Source organism: Poromitra crassiceps (genome assembly GCF_964638095.1).
Source record: "Poromitra crassiceps genome assembly, chromosome: 1".
In the NCBI taxonomy this organism is placed as follows: Eukaryota; Metazoa; Chordata; class Actinopteri; order Beryciformes; family Melamphaidae; genus Poromitra; species Poromitra crassiceps.
The window spans coordinates 66,968,405-66,988,085 of NC_139623.1; the positions used below are offsets into that span (position 1 = coordinate 66,968,405).

The following is a 19,681-nucleotide window of genomic DNA, read 5'->3' on the forward strand; positions in this document are numbered from 1 at the left end:
ACCTGCTAATCTTATACACATTGTGGACCGTGGTCCTGTCCCAGACTACTGGAGTACTGGTAAAAAAAAAATTGAAACCTTGCAGGACAGCAATATTTGGCATTCCACCTGATACATACTTTTCAGTACCTTTTCAAAAGGTTCTGGCTTTTACAACTTTATTGGCCCGGTGTGTCATTCTTCTTAAGTGGAAGTTGTGTCACCTCCCACTCATGATAGATGGATTAAAGAGGTGCTCCATGGCATCTCTTAAAGGCTCCTTGAATACCTTTAACAAGACATGGAGACCAAGATGACGTCCTCAAATGTCTTGTTTTGTCCACAACCCAAAGATATTCAGTTTACTGTCATAGAGGAGTAAAGAAACCAGAACATATTCACATTTAAGAAGCTGAAATCAGATCATTTTGACAAACGATTAATCGATTATCAAAATAGTTGACGATTCATTTTCTGTCAATCGACTAATCAGCCCTAGGCTGAACCTGCAACCTTTCTGCCACGGCATCTCACACCTGCTGAGAGAAAACAATGTCTTTCTTTACCAGCAGGTGGCGGTGGCAGCATACAGACCACAGACTCAATCACTGTCCTCTTGTTACAGGACATAGGCCCCAAATTTGTAGCCTGGGTAAACCCAGCCTCCACGTGACCTGCTCTCAGACATGCTGGTAGTGACTGGGAGCATGTCTGAGAGCAGGTCACGTGGAGGCTGGGTTTACCCAGGCTACCAAATTTGGGCCACAGGTACCATCTTGGGGGATTAATTTTCATAGTGATTTTTGGCAAGGTATACACCCCTACTGCTAGAAAATACTGTATGTGAAGCAATGCAGCAGTTGCCTCCAAATGTGTTATCACCCATTTTATAACACTACCAAGCATATGCATGGGCAGTGGTGGCCCAAACGGTTAGAGAAGCGAGCTTGTGACCGGAAAGTTGTCGGTTCAATCCCCGGGACCGGCAGGATAAATCTGGGTGGGGAAAGTGAAAAGGCAGCGCTTGCCCCTCCCTCATTACCAGCACCAAAGTTCTGATAAAGATGAAGATGTGGAACACATGGAAGACTTGGAAATGGAGTGTGATTATTAGTTTATTAAAGTATGTAAAGCAAAGTATGATAAGTTTTGTATCATTATTCATTTTTTATGTCTGTACTGTAGTACAGTAGTCTCGGCTGCCAGACAATTGGAGAGTGCCACCAACAGCACCACGGATAGAGACTGAGACTGAGTCTACATCTGTACTGATGGAACTTATAGTAATTAGTTATAATATAATTATTAATATTGTAATATTCATATTGCTTAGCTTGTTACCTATCAAAGGAGACCAGAAACATGCATATAGGCCTTATGGTTCAGGAGATGATATGATTAATTTGGGGGGACGTCATTTTGGGCAGGAGACCTGAAGAATATGCTTGGTAGTGTTATAAAATGGGTGATAGCAAACATTTGGAGGCAACTGCTGCATTGCTATCACATCTTTTCTAGCAGTAGGGGTGAATACCTGCTAAAAATCACTATGAAAGTTAGTCCCCCAAGATGGTACCAATCAACCCTACTGGCTCACGGCCTAACACAGAGAGAGAGAAAGAGAGGAGGTGGTGGTGGTGGGGGGAAGGGCGTTGGAGGAAAACAGAATATAACACAAAGGAACAAAAATATATCACAGTAAATTAACATCTGAATGTATTTTTGACAGGCAGCAGTGTACTGGAGCTCCAGTACAGTAGTAATTCTGTAGCTTTTAAAGGATCAGTGTGGCCACAGCCTAAATTGATTGGCTGTGCTAACCTAAAAGTAGCTTGCTTTAGCTCGCTTGCAGTCAGTAAACAGTTTACCTGTTGCTTGGCAACACTTGATAGTTTTAGTGTAATGCTGAGGGAACTGCTTTTGTTGGCGGAAACAAATGACAGACAAAATCATCTGTTGTCTCAAATTGCTTACTTATTACTTAAAAGAAAAAAACATTCCTTGATGCACTTAAAAAATAGACATATATTAAAGAATCTTGAATAGCGTGAAGTGTTATAGTCACGGCTGTGATTATCTTTGTCACATTAAGTCGAAGTCACTCGGCACGGCGCCTCAGTGGTCTAGCACTGCTGCCTCACAGCAAGGTCATGGGTCCATCCCATGTCCTTTCTGTGTGGAGTTTGCAAGTTCTCCCCGTGTTCATATGGGTTTCCTCCCACCATCAAAAGACATGTATGTTAGGGTTAATACTCCTAACATCCTAATAACATCTAGGCTTGTGGACTCCAGGAAGAATAGCTGCTGCAATGCTGCCTGTGGCCTCCGACCGGATCACAGCCGTGACGATATACAGTACTCCCTGTGGTGACATGCTGTATTGCTTAAATGTCCACTATAAAGAAGTCATGATTTATTACCCATCAAAACACACTTCCACAACACGCGTGACACAGAATAAGAATTCAAATGAAATGCGTGTCATATTGTAAATAAAATTTATTTTTCATTATTTCACTTGCCACAGAGCAGAGTCAGACGACGAACATCATGGATGCCTCGGTTAACAAAAGGAAAAGTTAAAAACTCAGAGTGGAATGATGCCAGTTCCGCTCAGTCGATGGACGTTGCTGGTGGTGAAAAGCCCCCTTTCTTTTCCAGACCTCTGCAACTCATATGGCTGTTGATGCTGAGGGGAAGCAGCATTATAAATAATCTTATGGATCCACAGGGGAGCGTGTGCGAGTGTGTGTGTCTAGTAGTTTGTCGTGCATGGGGGGGGGGGGGCGTGAGGCTCATTTGCGCTGTACTTGTGTGAAGGATGAGGGCATCTGGATGGGCTGGAGGGGCTGGACAGACTGGAAGGACTGGGGGGGTTTCTTGCGGGAGTCCGGGGAGGGTGTGGGGAGCGCAGCGGGCAGCAGCTGGTTCCTCTTGATGATCTGCAGGGCCAGCTGTGTGTTTCCTGCAGAGACAGAGAGGAGACGGCTCAGACGCTACCAAAGTAGGGATGATCCCTTGCACAGATACCACTTTTTTGCAGAGTATGAGTACTTACATTTGGGTACTTGCCGATACCGAGTACCGATAAAACAACTTAATTAGAGATGGAAAGATTTTTTTTAATGCCATTATGTTTAATTAATTCATTCACCGCCAGTTTAGGACTGCCAATATTTAGCACAGGCCAAAGATTTTCATAATTGTTGGTCATCTTTCAAGACCCACAGTAAATTATCTATTAGCACCAGAGTGATTTGCAATACCTCAAAATGAAGATGTACGTCTCTGGGTTCACCAGGAAAAAAAAAGTGAGCTTTTAGCATGTTCTGTACTCTACTTATAGCCATTTATATACACCCTGTTTTCACCCAAAAAGTCTCTGTGAGAAAAGAAATTGCAGAAAATGGCATTTATGTACACAGCACACAATATCAGGCAGAACTCGCTCTCAATTCTTTTATTTTGAACTGTATTGACATCAGACATGTAAATATTATTCATTATGACACAAATGACAAAAAAAAAATATATATATATATATATATATGAAGTGCTTTTTTTACATTCAACAATACAGTTTGCTCAGTGTGAGTGAGTGTACAGACAGACACACAGACAGACAGACACAGACACAGACACAGACACAGACACACACACGCACGCACACACACATACACACACACACACACACACACACACACACACACACAGAGAGAGAGAGAGTTCTCTCCACAGCTGCTGCTGGATCGCACCTCCTTCCCCCTCCTTCCCCATCAGCGTTTTGCCTCCTCTCGCTGGGACGAATGCTGCGACACGACACAGGCTTTGGGACCAGGCGCTGCTGTTACCGGATCGATCATGTTCGTCACGGGTTTGACTAGGCAATCCAGGTTCGCCCTGCAGCAAGGCTGGCACATAGGAACGGGGTCCAGGGACCAGGATCGATCATGTTGGTCACGGGTTTGACTACCGCGGTTTCGATGTCCGCTGCTCTGCAGCAAGTCGATCAGCTCTGCAGCGCGGCGAGGGGGCATTTCAATGCCGTTTCTCCTCTGCAACAAGGAAGCGCGTTTCCTTTCCACCTTCTTCCTAATTTCAAACAACAGCTGCGGTATGTGTTTGATAACGTGCTGTCGGCTTGACTTTGAGGTTAGGGACCCGAAACTATGTCACAGGCTGGGTAAGTGTTTCAACTATGCGCTGCACTCATAAAAACAAAAACACGTCAAACACGTCATTGGCGGGGAGGGTTATTTCTGATAACACGTCAAAGACGTCATTGGCGGTGAATGAGTTAACACGTTCACTGCCGTTGACGAGATATCTCGTCTTAAAAAATCCAACGGTTGACTGCCGTTGACGAGATATCTCGTCTTTAAAAAAAAAAAAAAAAAAATTGACGGTGGGACGTGGATCTAACCCTTTTACATCTCCTATATAAATATTGGAGCCACCGAACGTGTACAACCCATTCCACCGACCCACTAAGTGGCGACAGTGCTCTCCAGACTATTGAAATCCGAGCCAAAACTGCAGGGAAAAGCTTGAGGAAGCCATTCTCATACTGTAGGCGAAAACGCTTTCGCGCTGGAGCACAACTGGTGGCGCACAACGGTGGGGGGTTCCAAAAATAGACTGGGTGGAACACACTTTGAAACACGCAGCATAAAGCCCAGAATCGCAAAAGATTCATCAAAGCTCTCAACCGAAACCCCAAGAAACGAGCGAGCCCCATCCAGACTCGCCCAGCGGCCGCCAGCAGACAGGAGCAGCAGCAGCAGCAGCAGAAACGAGCTTGTGACACGCCCGCTGCAGCCAAGAAGAACACACACGGAGGGAGGAGTTTGAAGGAGAGGGGGGTTTCCTGCTGTTATGGAGGAAATTACTGTTCAAAACTATTGTTTAGATGTCTGACGTCTTACTGATGCCAAAAATGAATGGTTAAAGTGACTGTTCTATCGAATTTCACAAAAAGCCGTTTATCTCAGCTTAAATTTTCAGACGCTGAAACCATGCTGTATTCAACTGCTAATGCTTACATAACTACTAACTCTACAAACTAACTCTTTTAGACAGAGAAAGCACACATTCTATTAGTTCTTTTGAGATATTTTGTGTTCACAAAATCCTAACAGAAAAGAATCCTCGGCTCTTGAAAGATGAGCCAGAATCCTCAAAAAAAAACCTTGGCAGAAGCTAACTACAGTATTGAAAAAACGGCTGGCAGTGAATGTGTTAAAAGAGAACTTATCAACATTATGGGTTTTAGTAGTCTTTAGTTTATTTATATTTTACAAGATTACATTAAAATTGGATGAAATTTGAACACATCATCATTTGTACTGAATGGAGTCTGGACCTTGAGGGCACCATCAAAACGACAGTGACAGCCAGTGTAGTAAGAAAGGAAGTCTATTTTTAGACGGTGCTTTCAGGTTAACGTCACGTTGCCATAAAGTGGTATCGGGTGCGGTCGTGTCAGTATTGGACCCGATACCATCCGATACCTCTGCATCCCTACAATCTGGGAACCCAACGGGGGAAAAAACAAACAAACAAAAACTATTCAGGCTCGTTTGAATGCATGAGTAACCGGAACTCAAGGGACTCCCGTCGGCAACGGAAGAAAATCCCTTTCTGCTCCCTGTAAGCTCTGCCATTGGCTCCGACCCACCGGCTCTGACCATTTATGGATTTCCTTTCAGCTCCCTGCGTGTCGCTCTCAAATCCCTCCGTCACTATGAAACAACAATAACAGCTCTAGCTCGTTGCTAGTAGCAAGTAGCAACTTGCTACACGCTGAAAATGGTAAGTTTGACTACACACCGGTTGACTCTCGGTCACGTCCGCTCCATTTTGATTGGGTAAAGCGCAGCATGCGAGCCTGCCCCTACGAGTGCTGTTATTTGGCTTTTCATGGAGCTTGCCGACAGATTTTCGATGCAAGTGGAAAGTCTGTCTAAGAGATTAGTCTCCCGATAGCAAAGTCACCGCTTTCAGATCGGCTGTGCTCGCTTGTAAACCCATTCACACGTGACCGGACCAGGGTTCGGCTGATATGGGTTTTTAGAAGGCAAAGCCAATATTTCATATCTTTACATGAATCAATTTCAGTACCAAACTAGAATGACCGCAACGCGGACTTATGCCTCCGCCATTAGTTCATTCTTGAGTCCAAATCGCCATTTGAGGCAAATTGGAAGAAATTCCGTCAAGGCACTCCTGTGATGTTGCGTTACAGAGCTTGGAAATTGTGGGTGTGAGGTCACAGTGACCTTGAACTTTGACCACCAAAATGTAACCAGTTCATCCTTGAGTCCAAGTGGACGTTTGAGGCAAATTCGAAGAAATTCCATCAAGACATTCCTGAGATATCGCGTTAACAAGCTTGAAAATGGCATTAGAGAGGTCACAGTGACCTTGACCTTTGACCTTTGATAACCAAAATGGAATCAGTTCATCCTTGCGTCCAAGTCGATGTTTGAGCCAAATCAGAAGAAATTCTATCAAGCCGTTCTTGAGATATTGCATTAACAAACTTGGGAATGGCGTTTGTGAGGTCACAGTGACCTTGAACTTTGACCACCAAAATGTAATCAGTTCATCCTTGAGGCCAAGTTAATGTTTGAGGCAAATTTGATGAAATTCCGTCATGGCATTCCTGAGATATCACGTTAACAAGCTTGAAAATGGCGTTGGAGAGGTCACAGTGACCTTGACCTTTGATCACCAAAATGTAATCCGTTCATCCTTGCGCCCAAGTCGACAGTTGAGCCAAATTGGAAGAAATTCCATCTAGCCATTCTTGAGATATCGCTTTAACGAACTTGGGAATGGCATTCATGAGGTCACAGTGACCTTGACCTTTGACCACGAAAATCGAATCAGTTCATGCTTGAGTCCAAGTCGATGTTTGAGACAAATTTGATGAAATTCCGTCAAGGCATTCCTGAGATATCGCGTTAACGAACATCGTACGGATGGACTGACATACGTACGGACGGACGGACAACCCGGATCCATAATGCCTCCGGCCTGGCTATCGCCGGCGGAGGCATAAAAAACCCTACAATGATTCAGTGTTACTACCAGAATTGTATTCTTGTCAGAGTGGAAAAGCTTCCATCGCCAGCGGAAGCATAAAAATGACTAAAATGTGACTAAAACTAATAAGCATTTTTGTCTAAAGACTAAAGGTCTTTGCACACAAAGTCAATTTTTTCCTCTCCTATGCGTTGTTTTTATGTCATCCAAAAAAAAAATTGTTATGCACAGAAAGTTGAAACCTTGCACACTGAGTCCGATGTGTTTTATTATGTTCATCGTTCTATTCACAATACGAGACAAATATTCGTGTATCCACATTGCCATATGACAGGTGACATGATCTGCAGGAGCGGTGATGTGGACTAGAGAAGGCAGATAGATGGCAGCAGGTCGGGGAATGGTAGCCGTATCTCACTGGACAGGGGCTCCGCATTCGTACTCGCCTTCACCTCGCCAAGCCGTGGCCGGGTGCTGCAGGCACCGCTCCCCAGGGAGAGGGAGCAGAGAGGGGCCAGTGAGTGGAGCAAGCACCACGTTCGCTCAGACTAGAGCCACACTCGCCTGCTCCTCTGGCTCTCTCCCCCAAACTCAGACACACACGGCTTAAACCGCTCACGAAAGGCCTTTGACTGATGCGAAAAACAGAAAATCTAACCTGTTCCGAAAACTTTAATGACGGATGAAAGTTTTGGAGTCTGTGTGTAAACGTGAGTGACACAACATGAGGTCATATTTATTATTAAACGTGCGATAATTTCGAACAACAAATACAGACTTGGTGTTTCAAATCCTTAAAACTGACTCAATCTAAAATAGCTGCCAAAATTAACACTGCTAAGGACTTCCCATAGACAACCAGTGTAGTATTGATCAACTCTAAAATAAATATGTAATCAAACTTAAATCATATCGGAAGTGGACAACACTGACCAGATATCGACAATATTTGTTTAAACCTACCAAGTATCAAATAAATTATCAAGCTGTACAACAACAGCAGCCTGTAACTCCTTTGAATCAGCTGTACTTAGTCTCCCTGCAGTTCCATTGTCCTGACATAGACAGCGTGAGGGAGCTCTCACCGTTCTGCAGCTCCAAGTAGACTCCCAGCAGAATGGCTTCAGGGGGAATCTCCTTGGTGTTCACCATCGACGCAGCCTGAGCACAACACAGCACAAATCACCTTTGAGCTCCACACACTTTATGCTGTCCAAGTATTTGACTGATGGATTTGAATAGAAGAAGAAACATCTGTTTGAAGAGCCCATGCTGTAGCATGGAGAGGGTGATATCCTTCTGTGTGCTCATGTATTTCTGAATGAAGTGGAAAGTTAGAACAGGAAGCATCAGTGGGAAGAGCTTATTGAATATGAATGAGATATGGAGGAAGTGGGCACATGGACCATGGATGTATTAAAGGGCCCATATTTAGCTAATAATGTATTATTATTGTATTGTTGGCCTCCATTAGAGTAGCTTATTGCATCATTCATATTTCAAAAAACTCATTGTTTATCTTGTACTGGCTCTCACGACCCCCTTCAGTTCACCCTGTCTGAAACGCTCTGTTTTAGTCTTCTTCTGCGTTTTCCTGCTGCAGGGAATAAACCCGCTCGTCGTTTCCAGTCTTCCTCCTTCCTACACGTTATAGCCAGATGCAAAGCTACAATATCTGTCATCTGCCTGTCTGTCTGTCTGTCGATCTATCTATCTATCTATCTATCTATCTATCTATCTATCTAGATAGATAGATAGATAGATAGATAGATAGATAGATAGATAGATAGATAGATAGATAGATAGATGTAGGGCGGGTCTCATGTTTGCGGGGCGGGGCGGGTTGCGATACCGAGTGGTCATATTGTCGGGTTCGCGGAGCGGGGTCGGTATTGCACGTCGCGGGGCCGGGTCTTGAAAATCAGACCCGCGCAGGACTCTGCCTTGACCCTGCAGCTGAGTTTTGAATGTTTTGTGCAGTCCATATAGCGTCACACAATGCACGGTATGCGCATACTTGAAACGATGCCGGTTATGTAAACAAAGCGGAAAACAGAAACATTTCTCCTCTTCCCTCTGCCTGCATCAGAGTCAGACTAGCTGCCAGAGACACCCCCTGCCTCATGCAACAGAAAAACATACATGGCTCTACGTTGTTACCCCCCCCCCCTGCTGCATTTAATTAATTTTTACCCGCGCCCCAACCCAGTCATTTACAGAAGTGTATTTTTTATACCCCGACCCGGTGGAGGACTCTGGTGTGTGTACTAGGGATGTTCATCAATTATCAAAAATCGATAATTGATCGTTAAGGATTGGAATCGATCCTGTGGCATTTGGATCGATTTTTTAATTATTAAAAAAAAAAAAAAAAAAAATTGGACTAGGTTTGGGTGGAATTCGTTCCTCCTCGCCCCACTCCATTGCACAGCCGACTAACGTGAGGTGGAGCTTCATATAGTCTCTAGTTTTCTGGCTGGGCACGGGCCTTTGTGCCAACAAAACTGATTTAAACATGGGATAATTCACACCGGCATGCGCCGGGGACAGCAGTGTTGGAGAGGAGACACATTGAAATAAAGAGTTCATTGAGGAGAACACGTTGTCTTTCGTATTTTCTGCCATAGGCATTCATTTTGTAAAAAAAAAATGAAAATTGAAAATTGAAAATTTTCTAAGTATTAATATGATCGATAATCGATAATTGATCGTTAATTTTCACCAATTATCGATTTTGGAAAATTTTCAAAATGAACATCCCTAGTGTGTACCTGATGCAGAAGTGATGGAGATGTGTGTGTGTGTACCTGATGCAGAAGTGATGGAGATGTGTGTGTGTGTGTACCTGATGCAGAAGTGATGGAGATGTGTGTGTGTGTGTGTGTGTGTACCTGATGCAGAAGTGATGGAGATGTGTGTGTGTGTGTACCTGATGCAGAAGTGATGGAGATGTGTGTGTGTGTGTGTGTACCTGATGCAGAAGTGATGGAGATGTGTGTGTGTGTGTACCTGATGCAGAAGTGATGGAGATGTGTGTGTGTGTGTGTGTGTACCTGATGCAGAAGTGATGGAGATGTGTGTGTGTGTACCTGATGCAGAAGTGATGGAGATGTGTGTGTGTGTGTACCTGATGCAGAAGTGATGGAGATGTGTATGTGTGTGTACTAGGGTTGTAGCTAGGGCTGTGCCGATTCACTTATCTCCCGATTCGATACTATCACGATACTTGGGTGCCGATTCGATATATATTGCGATTCTTAAGTATTGCGATTCTACGATTATTGCGATTCGATATTACGATTTATTGCGATTTTTGTTTCTTTTTTTCTTTTCTTTTTTCAGTTTGTTTGCTTTTTTACACTAGATTAGAACATGGGAAAAGTTGAATCATACACTAGAGACTGTATCATGAGTAGGGCTGGGTGATATAGTTAAAAACAGGGGCGGACTGGGATCATAATTCAGGCCGGGCATTAGATACCAAGCAGGCCAGGCCGATATGGGCCGACGCGCGTGAAATTTGGGCCGTTTGAAGCCCAATTTGGGCCATTTGAAGCTCAATGTGGGTAGTTTGAAGCCCAATTTGGGCCGTTTGAAGCTCAATTTGGGTCGTTTGAAGCCCAATTTGGGCCGTTTGAAGCCCAATTTGGGCCAAGTCCAATTTTACAATGAGATGCACCCACTTTAACCCTGAAGTGTAATTATTACTTCAGACTAACTAATAAAGTAATAAAACCACTAGTAAACCAGTAGGCAGCGCCTGGCCTGCTGTTCAGTGAGTGGCCTGACTGCCAGCACACAAAAAAAAAAAAAAAAAAAAAATTTTGCTTTTGCGATTATCGATTCTGGAATAAAAGATCGATTCAAAAAATCGTGACATTAAAAATCGCGATACTTAGGTGAATCGATTTTTTCTCCCACCCCTAGTTGTAGCGGTACTAAATTTCTGTTTCGGTGCCGGTACCAATTTGTATTTCGATACTTTTCGATACTTTTCGATACTTAAAAAAAAAAAAAAAGTGAAACTGTCCAATGTCAAGATTTGGCTTTATTTTAAGAGTTTCAGTCAGCATCAGTCAGTTGATTTATGTGGGGTGGGTAGGCTTAAGCCCATGGCACACCAATCAAACATTCTCCAACAAACACGAACAATCACCAACAGACAGTTGTCTGTGAATGTTGGCAGATGTTGGAGATTGTTTGAAAGCATGGCACACCAAACAAACAAATTCAGCACTACTGTTTCTAACTAGGGATGTCGAAAATCATAATTTTTCTTGACCGACAACCGACACTCATTAGCCGACAAGTGTCGGTTAACCGAGAAGATTAAAATGCGCTATTTGACTGTCTGTGACCCATTAAAGAATTACCACAACAAATGCTTTATTTTCTTCATTAGAAATTGTTTATTTTGCAGCAGCAACAACCCAACAACATGTAATGCGGAGGACTCACTCACATAGCAAACTGCTGTGAAAGGATTATAATTAAATACAGCCCGACATGAACTAGCCTATAACGAAATATTCTGCCTTAAAATGTTTAAATAAATGATATAGCCAGACTTTCTTATGAACAAAAATAATTAAACAAAACGGAAAATACTATTAATAAATCGAAAAAACACATTGACAAAACGAAAACACAAATTGAAGCCAAATTGAATTGAGCGAACTCAGCTCCCCGCTGCCGCATACTGCAAAGAGGCCTATAGACGGCACGGCACACATGCAGGCCGACATTGAAACTCACTCTTTTTCTTATTTGTACTCTTAACAAATGTAGCCTACTCTTAACAAATAAAATAAATAAATCCCACCATAAAGGGGAGAGAAAGAAAACACACAGCCGCCGAGGGGAAAGGGAAAACACACACACGGCCCGCAGCCCGCACAAGATAAAGCCGTCCTATAGCCTATTAAACAGTACGTAGCCTATTAAAATAAATACAAAAATAAAATATTCGATTTTGTAGGCTAATATGAGAATACTGTAGGCTACAATATATATAAAATAGTAAAGGCTATGGTGAAAACAAAGACTTTTTTCAGATAGGCTATCAAATCCTAAAATTAAAATAAACGGGGCGGGCCCGGCCTACCTCTCTCCTCACATGCACAGGACAGTCATTTGTTTTTATTCAGGAAAATCAGCATGTCAACATGCTCTGGGGTCAGCCGGGTACGCAATCTATTAACAATGATGCCCGCAGCCGAGAATACCCGCTCAGAAGGGACAGAAGTCCCGGGAATGCAGAGGTAGCGCCTCGCCAGACTGGCCAGCCTTGGGAAGCGTGTGTGGTTATTCTTCCACCAGTCAAGGGGATCGCTCTCCAATGAGGGAACACTGTCTCTCAGGTAGGTGTCCACCTCTAACTGTGGATCAGCGGCCTGGGGGTTGCTGTAGCCTTCTCCCAGAAGCATCATCATGGCAGATGGACGGCCTCCATCTGCAGCCTGAGAAGGACCCGCTGTATCCCCGGTCTCATCTCCCCCTGCAGCGCCAGGCTCTTCCTCTTCATCATCAGTGCCACTGATGACTGATTGAGTGGCCTGCTCTTCATCTTCATCGTCAGTGGCCAGTGCCACAGAAGCGCAAAGTTCATTAAGTTTGTTTTTTGCCGTATCTTTCTCCCTTGGTGACAAAAACGGGAGATGTTTATGGCGGGGGTCCAGGACAGAGGCGATCAGCGCTGGTTTGGCCATCAATGCATCCGTGTTAACCTGATGATGAACAATATAGCAATGATATAACGATATATTATATAATTATATAATATATCTATATATAATATAGATATATTATATATTGCCCGATATATATAGGCTATATATATATATATATATATATATATTGCCCGAAATATATATATAATTATATGCTATATTATATGATTTGATATTATTTAATTGAATGAATTAGAGCTCAGCCTACCTCCAAGCGTGAACCCAACGACTTTTTAACCTCCGCCTTGAACTCTGCCACTCTTCGGCTGTCATCCTCAGCTCTCGCCAAGTGTCTGTTGATCATGCTGAAGGTGATGGGGTAGATGTGGGAAACTGAGACCTTTGTCTCTGCGGACATGACGGTCGTTGCACATTGCAGTTTCTTCAGCACAGGTGAGATCTCCGCCATGATCTGCCAGTACTCGTCTCGGAGCTCCAGGACTCTGGCATCCTGCAGCTTTGTTACTGTTCGGTCGGAGAGAACAGCTGTGACTGCCCACCGCTGTTCGACAAGCCTTTCAAACATGTCATACACCGAGTTCCATCTGGTTTTGCAGGACTGGATGAGCTGATGTTTCGGAACTCGCATTTGTTCTTGCTTGGCCTGCAGTGACTTGCATGCAGGAGTGCTGTGATTGAAATGTCGGACAAGCCGCCCAGCTGCAGCAATAACCTTGTACACAAACAGGTTAAACCCATCACTTATCGCCAGCTGCAGGGTATGGGCAAAACATGCGACAGAGTCCCAGGTCACCCTTTCTGGTTTGTTGGCAGCCACAATGTTGCTTGCATTGTCATGGACACATGCAGTCACTTTACCACTAAGTCCCCACGTCTCCACCGCATCAATTAGCGTGGCTGCCAGATTGTCAGCCGTGTGTCTGCCTGCCATGCTCTGTGTCAGTAGGACGGCAGATTTAATCTCCCAGTCCTCATCGATGTGATGACATGTAACTGTCACATAGCTCTCCGTTGTAAGTGCCCTCCAGCAGTCGGTTGTGAGAGCCACAAACTTTTCAGGACCAAGGCACGTTTTCAGCTCTTCTTTTTTCTTTTTGAAACGCGTTTCATTTCGAGTGGTGACGGTCGACCTTGCTGGGACTTTGTAATTAGGCTCAATATGCTGCATCAGCTCCAGAAAACCCTCCCCAGAGACCATGCTGATGGGCATCATATCTTTTTCCACCATTGAACATATTTTCTGGGTTATCCCCTCAGATCGCCGTGCATCACATGCTATCATGGAGGGCAATGTGGCTTGGGGCTGTGCTCCTCCATCATTCGATGCTTGTGGGTGTTTGCTTCGCAGGTGGTACAGCATGGTGGTTGTGCTACTGCTGTATTTCAACGCTGCCTTGCAGATATTGCAAGTCACCTCATCATTTTTTTGGGTGAAATGATCCCACACGCTGCTCTTTTTTGCTCGCTTCATTTTGGTGCTCTACTCCTCGCTTTGCCCTGACGCGTCTCGCTGCATTTGCTCCACCCACCCACATGGCATGGCACGTGTTAAAGGGCACGTGCAACATTTTTTTTAACCGTTTAACTGATAGTATTAATCGGTTAATGTTGAAACGGTCGGTTATCGGTTAAACGGTTATCGGTCGACATCCCTATTTCTAACTTCAGTGAGAAGGTCTATTCAGGCAGTATTACTCACAGTTTACATCTAACGTTATGTAGGCTACTTTCACGCATACTTCAGTCAGGGTTATCGACAGTCCATATTATTGCCTCTGCACGTTTCCCGACGCTACAGTGAGCGCTCGTTAATGCGCTCGTTAACTAACGTTACTGCGGAGTCCGCTGTAACGTTAGTACAGCGGAGTCCGCTGTAACGTTAGTTAACGTTAGTTAACGAGCGCATTAACGAACGCATTTTCTCACTGTAGCGTCGGGAAACGTGCAGAGGCAATAATATGGACTGTCGATAACCCTGACTGAAGTATGCGTGAAAGTAGCCTACATAACGTTAGATGTAAACTGTGAAAGGGCACAGCTGCTGCTACTAACTGGGCTGGGAGAGGCTTTGTGTTTCTTTGTGAGTTAACAGTTACTATAACATTAGTTGAACAGTTATCACCTCTTGTTCTTTCTTGAAGGCTTGGAAAAGGTCCGGGTGCTTGTCCTTCAAATGTTTTGAGGACAAGATACACTTTGAGGCATCTTTTGCACTGTGGTGCGTCTGGGTGAAGAGGTAGGCCGTTTTCGTTGGCTTTGAAGCCAAAGTATTTCCAGATGGCAGACCTGGCTCCAACTTTCTCAGGTTTTTCAGGGGCAGCTGCCATAGCCTACTTTGCTAGTTTGCTTTTAATGTGCGCGCCGCGGGTCTGCTCAGTGCTCAGCTGCTTTTTTTCCTCAAACTCTTCCTCACCGCTTGACATGTGGATATGACGTCACTCACTCCGGCGCATTTCTTAAAGAGACAGGCTCATATTGACCATTATCAGTCATAGCAGCGGTCGGAAAAGTACAGGTTCTTTTTAAATCTTAGTATAGAACCGGTTCTACAGCAATAGTACCGCGGTTCGGGGGTAGTACCGGTAGTACCTACATCCCTAGTGTGTACCTGATGCAGAAGTGATGGAGATGTGTGTGTGTGTACCTGATGCAGAAGTGATGGAGATGTGTGTGTGTGTGTGTGTGTGTGTGTGTGTGTGTGTGTGTGTGTGTGTGTGTGTGTGTGTGTGTGTGTGTGTGTGTGTGTGTGTGTGTGTGTGTGTGTGTACCTGATGCAGAAGTGATGGAGATGTGTGTGTGTGTGTGTGTGTGTGTGTGTGTGTGTGTACCTGATGCAGAAGTGATGGAGATGTGTATGTGTGTGTACCTGATGCAGAAGTGATGGAGATGTGTGTGTGTGTACCTGATGCAGAAGTGATGGAGATGTGTGTGTGTGTACCTGATGCAGAAGTGGTGGAGATGTGTGTGTGTGTGTGTGTGTGTGTGTGTGTGTGTGTGTGTGTGTGTGTGTGTGTGTGTGTGTACCTGATGCAGAAGTGATGGAGATGTGTGTGTGTGTACCTGATGCAGAAACGATGGAGGTGTGTGTGTGTACCTGATGCAGAAGTGATGGAGATGTGTGTGTGTGTGTGTACCTGATGCAGAAGTGATGGAGATGTGTGTGTGTGTGTGTGTGTGTGTGTGTGTGTGTGTGTGTGTGTGTGTGTACCTGATGCAGAAGTGGTGGAGATGTGTATGTGTGTACCTGATGCAGAAGTGATGGAGGTGTGTGTGTGTGTGTGTGTGTGTGTGTGTGTGTGTACCTGATGCAGAAGTGGAGATGTGTGTGTGTGTACCTGATGCAGAAGTGGTGGAGATGTGTGTGTGTGTGTGTGTGTGTGTGTGTGTGTGTGTGTGTGTGTGTGTGTATGTGTGTGTGTGTACCTGATGCAGAAGTGGTGGAGATGTGTGTGTGTGTGTACCTGATGCAGAAGTGGTGGAGATGTGTGTGTGTGTGTGTGTGTGTGTGTGTGTGTGTGTATGTGTGTGTGTACCTGATGCAGAAGTGGTGGAGATGTGTGTGTGTGTGTGTGTGTGTGTATGTGTACCTGATGCAGAAGTGGTGGAGATGTGTGTGTATGTGTGTACCTGATGCAGGCACTTGCGGGCCTTCTCATATTCGCTCCTCAAGCAGTATGCGCTGCCCAGGTTGAACAGCATCATGGCCCGGGCTGACGTCACACTGCTAGGGTAACACAGGGGGGTCTGCTTCCCTGCTACACACACACGCACGCATGCACGCGCACACATACACACACACACACACACACACACACACAAACACACACACACACACACAAATAAATGAAGGGAACAATTATGGTGAAACGCCAGCCCTTATTTTAATAGCAACTACAGTGGTGTTTGTATTCAGTGTAGGGCTGGGCGATATGGTTGGAATCAATATCACAATAATCATCAGGAGGATTGGGTGTCTGGGAAGTGTAGCCGTAGATTCCTTGCATACCAACACGAAGGTCACAGGGACCTCTGTGTTACCTCCAGCTTGGTCGGGCATCCATACAGGCACAATTGGCCGTGTCTGCGGGTGGGAAGCCGGATTGAGGGGTGTCCTGGTTGCTGCACTAGTGCCTCCTCTGGTCGGTCGGTGCGCCATGTTCGGGGAGGGGGGGGAGGGGGCGAATAGCGTGATCCTCCCATGTGCTACATCCTGCCAGTGATTCTCCTCGCTGTCAGGTGAAAAGGAGCGGCTGGCAACTGCACATGTATCGGAGGAAGCATGTGCTAGTTTACAACTCTCCAGATCGGACTACCAAAATGTAATCAGTTCATCCTTAAGTCCAAGTGGACATTTGAGGCAAATTCGAAGAAATTCCATCAAGGTGTTCCTGAGATATCACGTTAACGAGCTTGAAAATTGTGTTCGAGAGATCACAGTGACCTTGACCTTTGATCACCAAAATGTAATCAGTTCATCCTTGCGTGCAAGTCGACATTTGAGCCAAATTGGAAGGAATTCTGTCAAGGTGTTCCTGAGATATCGTGTTAATGAACTTGGGAATGGCGTTTGTGAGGTGACAGTGACCTTGAACTTTGACCACCAAAATCGAATCAGTTCATCCTTGAGTCGAAGTTGACGTACCCTCCTTATATTTTTTGTTGCACTTCCTCGTCCAGCAGCTGGATATTGATAATCAATTATATTCATAATAATTATTATAATTATTATTATGATTTTTATATTGATTCTTATCCATTGGTAACTTCATCCCTCATACCTCATATCAACATTTCATGCTTACTCAGAATTTTAACCCCTCAAATGCCAGTTTACTGTACTTACTGTACAATCAAATTTACAGTAGAAAAGACAAAATATGATTTTTTTGCTTTCCCATCAATGCCACCTGGATATCCCCCTGTGGGATTATTTTAGCCTGTGATTTCTCACATTTTTCGCGGAGGAATTATTTTCTTACTTATTTCATCTTTTGAGAATTGCAATCCTTATTATCCATCCATATTTTTTGCCTATCTGGCTGCTTGCCAGATATTGATCGATAAACGACGATACGCGCCGGTTCTGTGACACGGAAGTCCACAGGATGTATCTGGAAGACGACCCGGATGTTGTTCATGAGCGATCTTTGCCATCCGGGTGACTGGCCTGTGGTGACCTGCTCCAGAAGCAGCACGGAGACGCAGAGAGAGGCAGACATCCAGACAGACATCCGCACCGAGGCGTCCAGCAACATTACCCGAGAAAGAGCCTCGTTTCACGGCTTTGGATTTACTGTGCATCGGTGCTTTGAGCGCACCTCAAACCGGGAGCGATAGAAAGCTCTTACAACCACAAAACACGACGATATTAGAGATCTATGGTCAATTTTCGACGGCGATTCCAGTCATGCTATCGGCGAGTCGCTACGACGAACGAGCGCGGAGATACGGACGTATTGTCAATGAAGGTGAGTTTCATAAAAAATCATGAAACTGCTAATTTTCGACTGCCAGCTAATTTTCACAAAAAACATAAGATAGCTTCATTGATCCATCAATCTCGGTCTAAAGGCTTCAAATCAGTAGTTTGCACTGGAAAATCCGGGTTCTCAGGTCATGTGACATGTTGCTATGACGACTACTGTACTGTGTATTTCATGTTAAACTGCATGCAATTGGCTGCTATGCCAGCACTGATCAAATACAGGGGTGGGGCCAAACACAATAGAAGCTACAAATTTGATGTATTGACTCTAGCTGAGAGGTGTAAGATCAGAAAAATAATTATTTTTGGGGAAAGTACGTGGGAGTCAAAAAATGTTTTTGTTTTTTTGCTAAATTAACATTGAAATCAATGGGAAAAATATGCAATGGATTTTGAATGGTTGTAACTCCACCAAATGTTCAACCAACTCCAAGGTTAGATATTAAGGTCAAATTTAAAGGTGTTTGGTCCAGGATGCCCGCTGAAAAAAATAAAATAGATTAATTTTGTAAAAATTTCCTGGAGGTCTCAAAAATGTGGTTTTAATGGTTTTAATACGCCGGCTGCTGGATCCGAGGGGGGTTAACGTGATTATAGCACTTACTTTGTGCCAGGAACACTTTTTTAGGGTGGCGGAAGGGTGAATTACCATGATAAATCCAAAAAAAATGATGGGGAAAGTTTCAGGCCTGAACTCCCAAAACTTTTTTTTCCACAGAAAAAAAACCACACAAAAAACACCTTACGATCCAGCTGCTGGACGAGGGGGGTACAAGGGTTAAGGGAAATTTGATGAAAGCCATTCCTCAGATACCGCGAACAATATCGGACGGACGTACGGGCGGACAACCCGAATCCATAATGCCTCCAGCCTGGCTATTGCCGGCGGAGGCATAAAAAGAAAAGCTATACGGATATTTGTTATTACAGGCTGTAATTAATAGATTTCCATAGTTATTTTGTTTAACTCATTGAGTGCCAGCCACTTTTGGAGAACGGACGCTCCCAGTGCCAGAGTTTCAGAGCGTTTTCAGTGATTTCTCGAGGCCCACAGAATATTGTGTGATATTACTATGTAAACACCGAACACGCACAAAGAACGATGAGACTCTATTGTATCAGCAGCAAAAAAAAGTTTATTGATATCATTTTCCGTTCTTTAGTTATCAGCCGGAGAAGATAGGTCAAAAACAGAAAAAATTGGCGTTTCCATCTAGAAGCTGAGATATTGAGCCTTTTGTGAAATATAGCATTTCAAGCACATGACTGACTCTGAAGCTAATATTTTCTAATGTGACACCTCAAAAATAATTTCCTTCAATAAAACAGTGAAAACAAAGGAATTTTGTTTGGCAAAATAATATTTTTTAGCTGCAACCAGCAGCGCTGGCCCCTGCGTGCGCAGACCCTACACCTTCTTGCTGGTCTTGATTTACTGCTGGTGGGCATCAGATAGCTTGTTTGCCTGTCTCTGTCAATC

General features: G+C 44.2%; 1 protein-coding gene across 3 annotated transcripts in view; it reads right to left on the reverse strand.

The window, feature by feature from the left end:
- Positions 1 to 2,505: 2,505 nt before the first annotated feature.
- cnot10 (CCR4-NOT transcription complex, subunit 10) overlaps positions 2,506 to 19,681 on the reverse strand; it is a 60,841-nt gene continuing 43,665 nt past the window's right edge. For 2 of the 3 annotated variants that reach the window (XM_083633397.1, XM_083633396.1), the window contains exons 17-19: positions 16,344 to 16,471; positions 8,112 to 8,187; positions 2,506 to 2,944 (exon numbers count right to left, since the gene is read on the reverse strand). In XM_083633397.1, coding sequence (XP_083489523.1) covers positions 2,775 to 2,944; positions 8,112 to 8,187; positions 16,344 to 16,471 — 374 coding nt within the window. In that variant the 3' untranslated portion in view covers positions 2,506 to 2,774. The remainder of the gene's footprint in view (positions 2,945 to 8,111; positions 8,188 to 16,343; positions 16,472 to 19,681) is intronic. The other variant, XM_083633398.1, reaches the window with a different exon arrangement.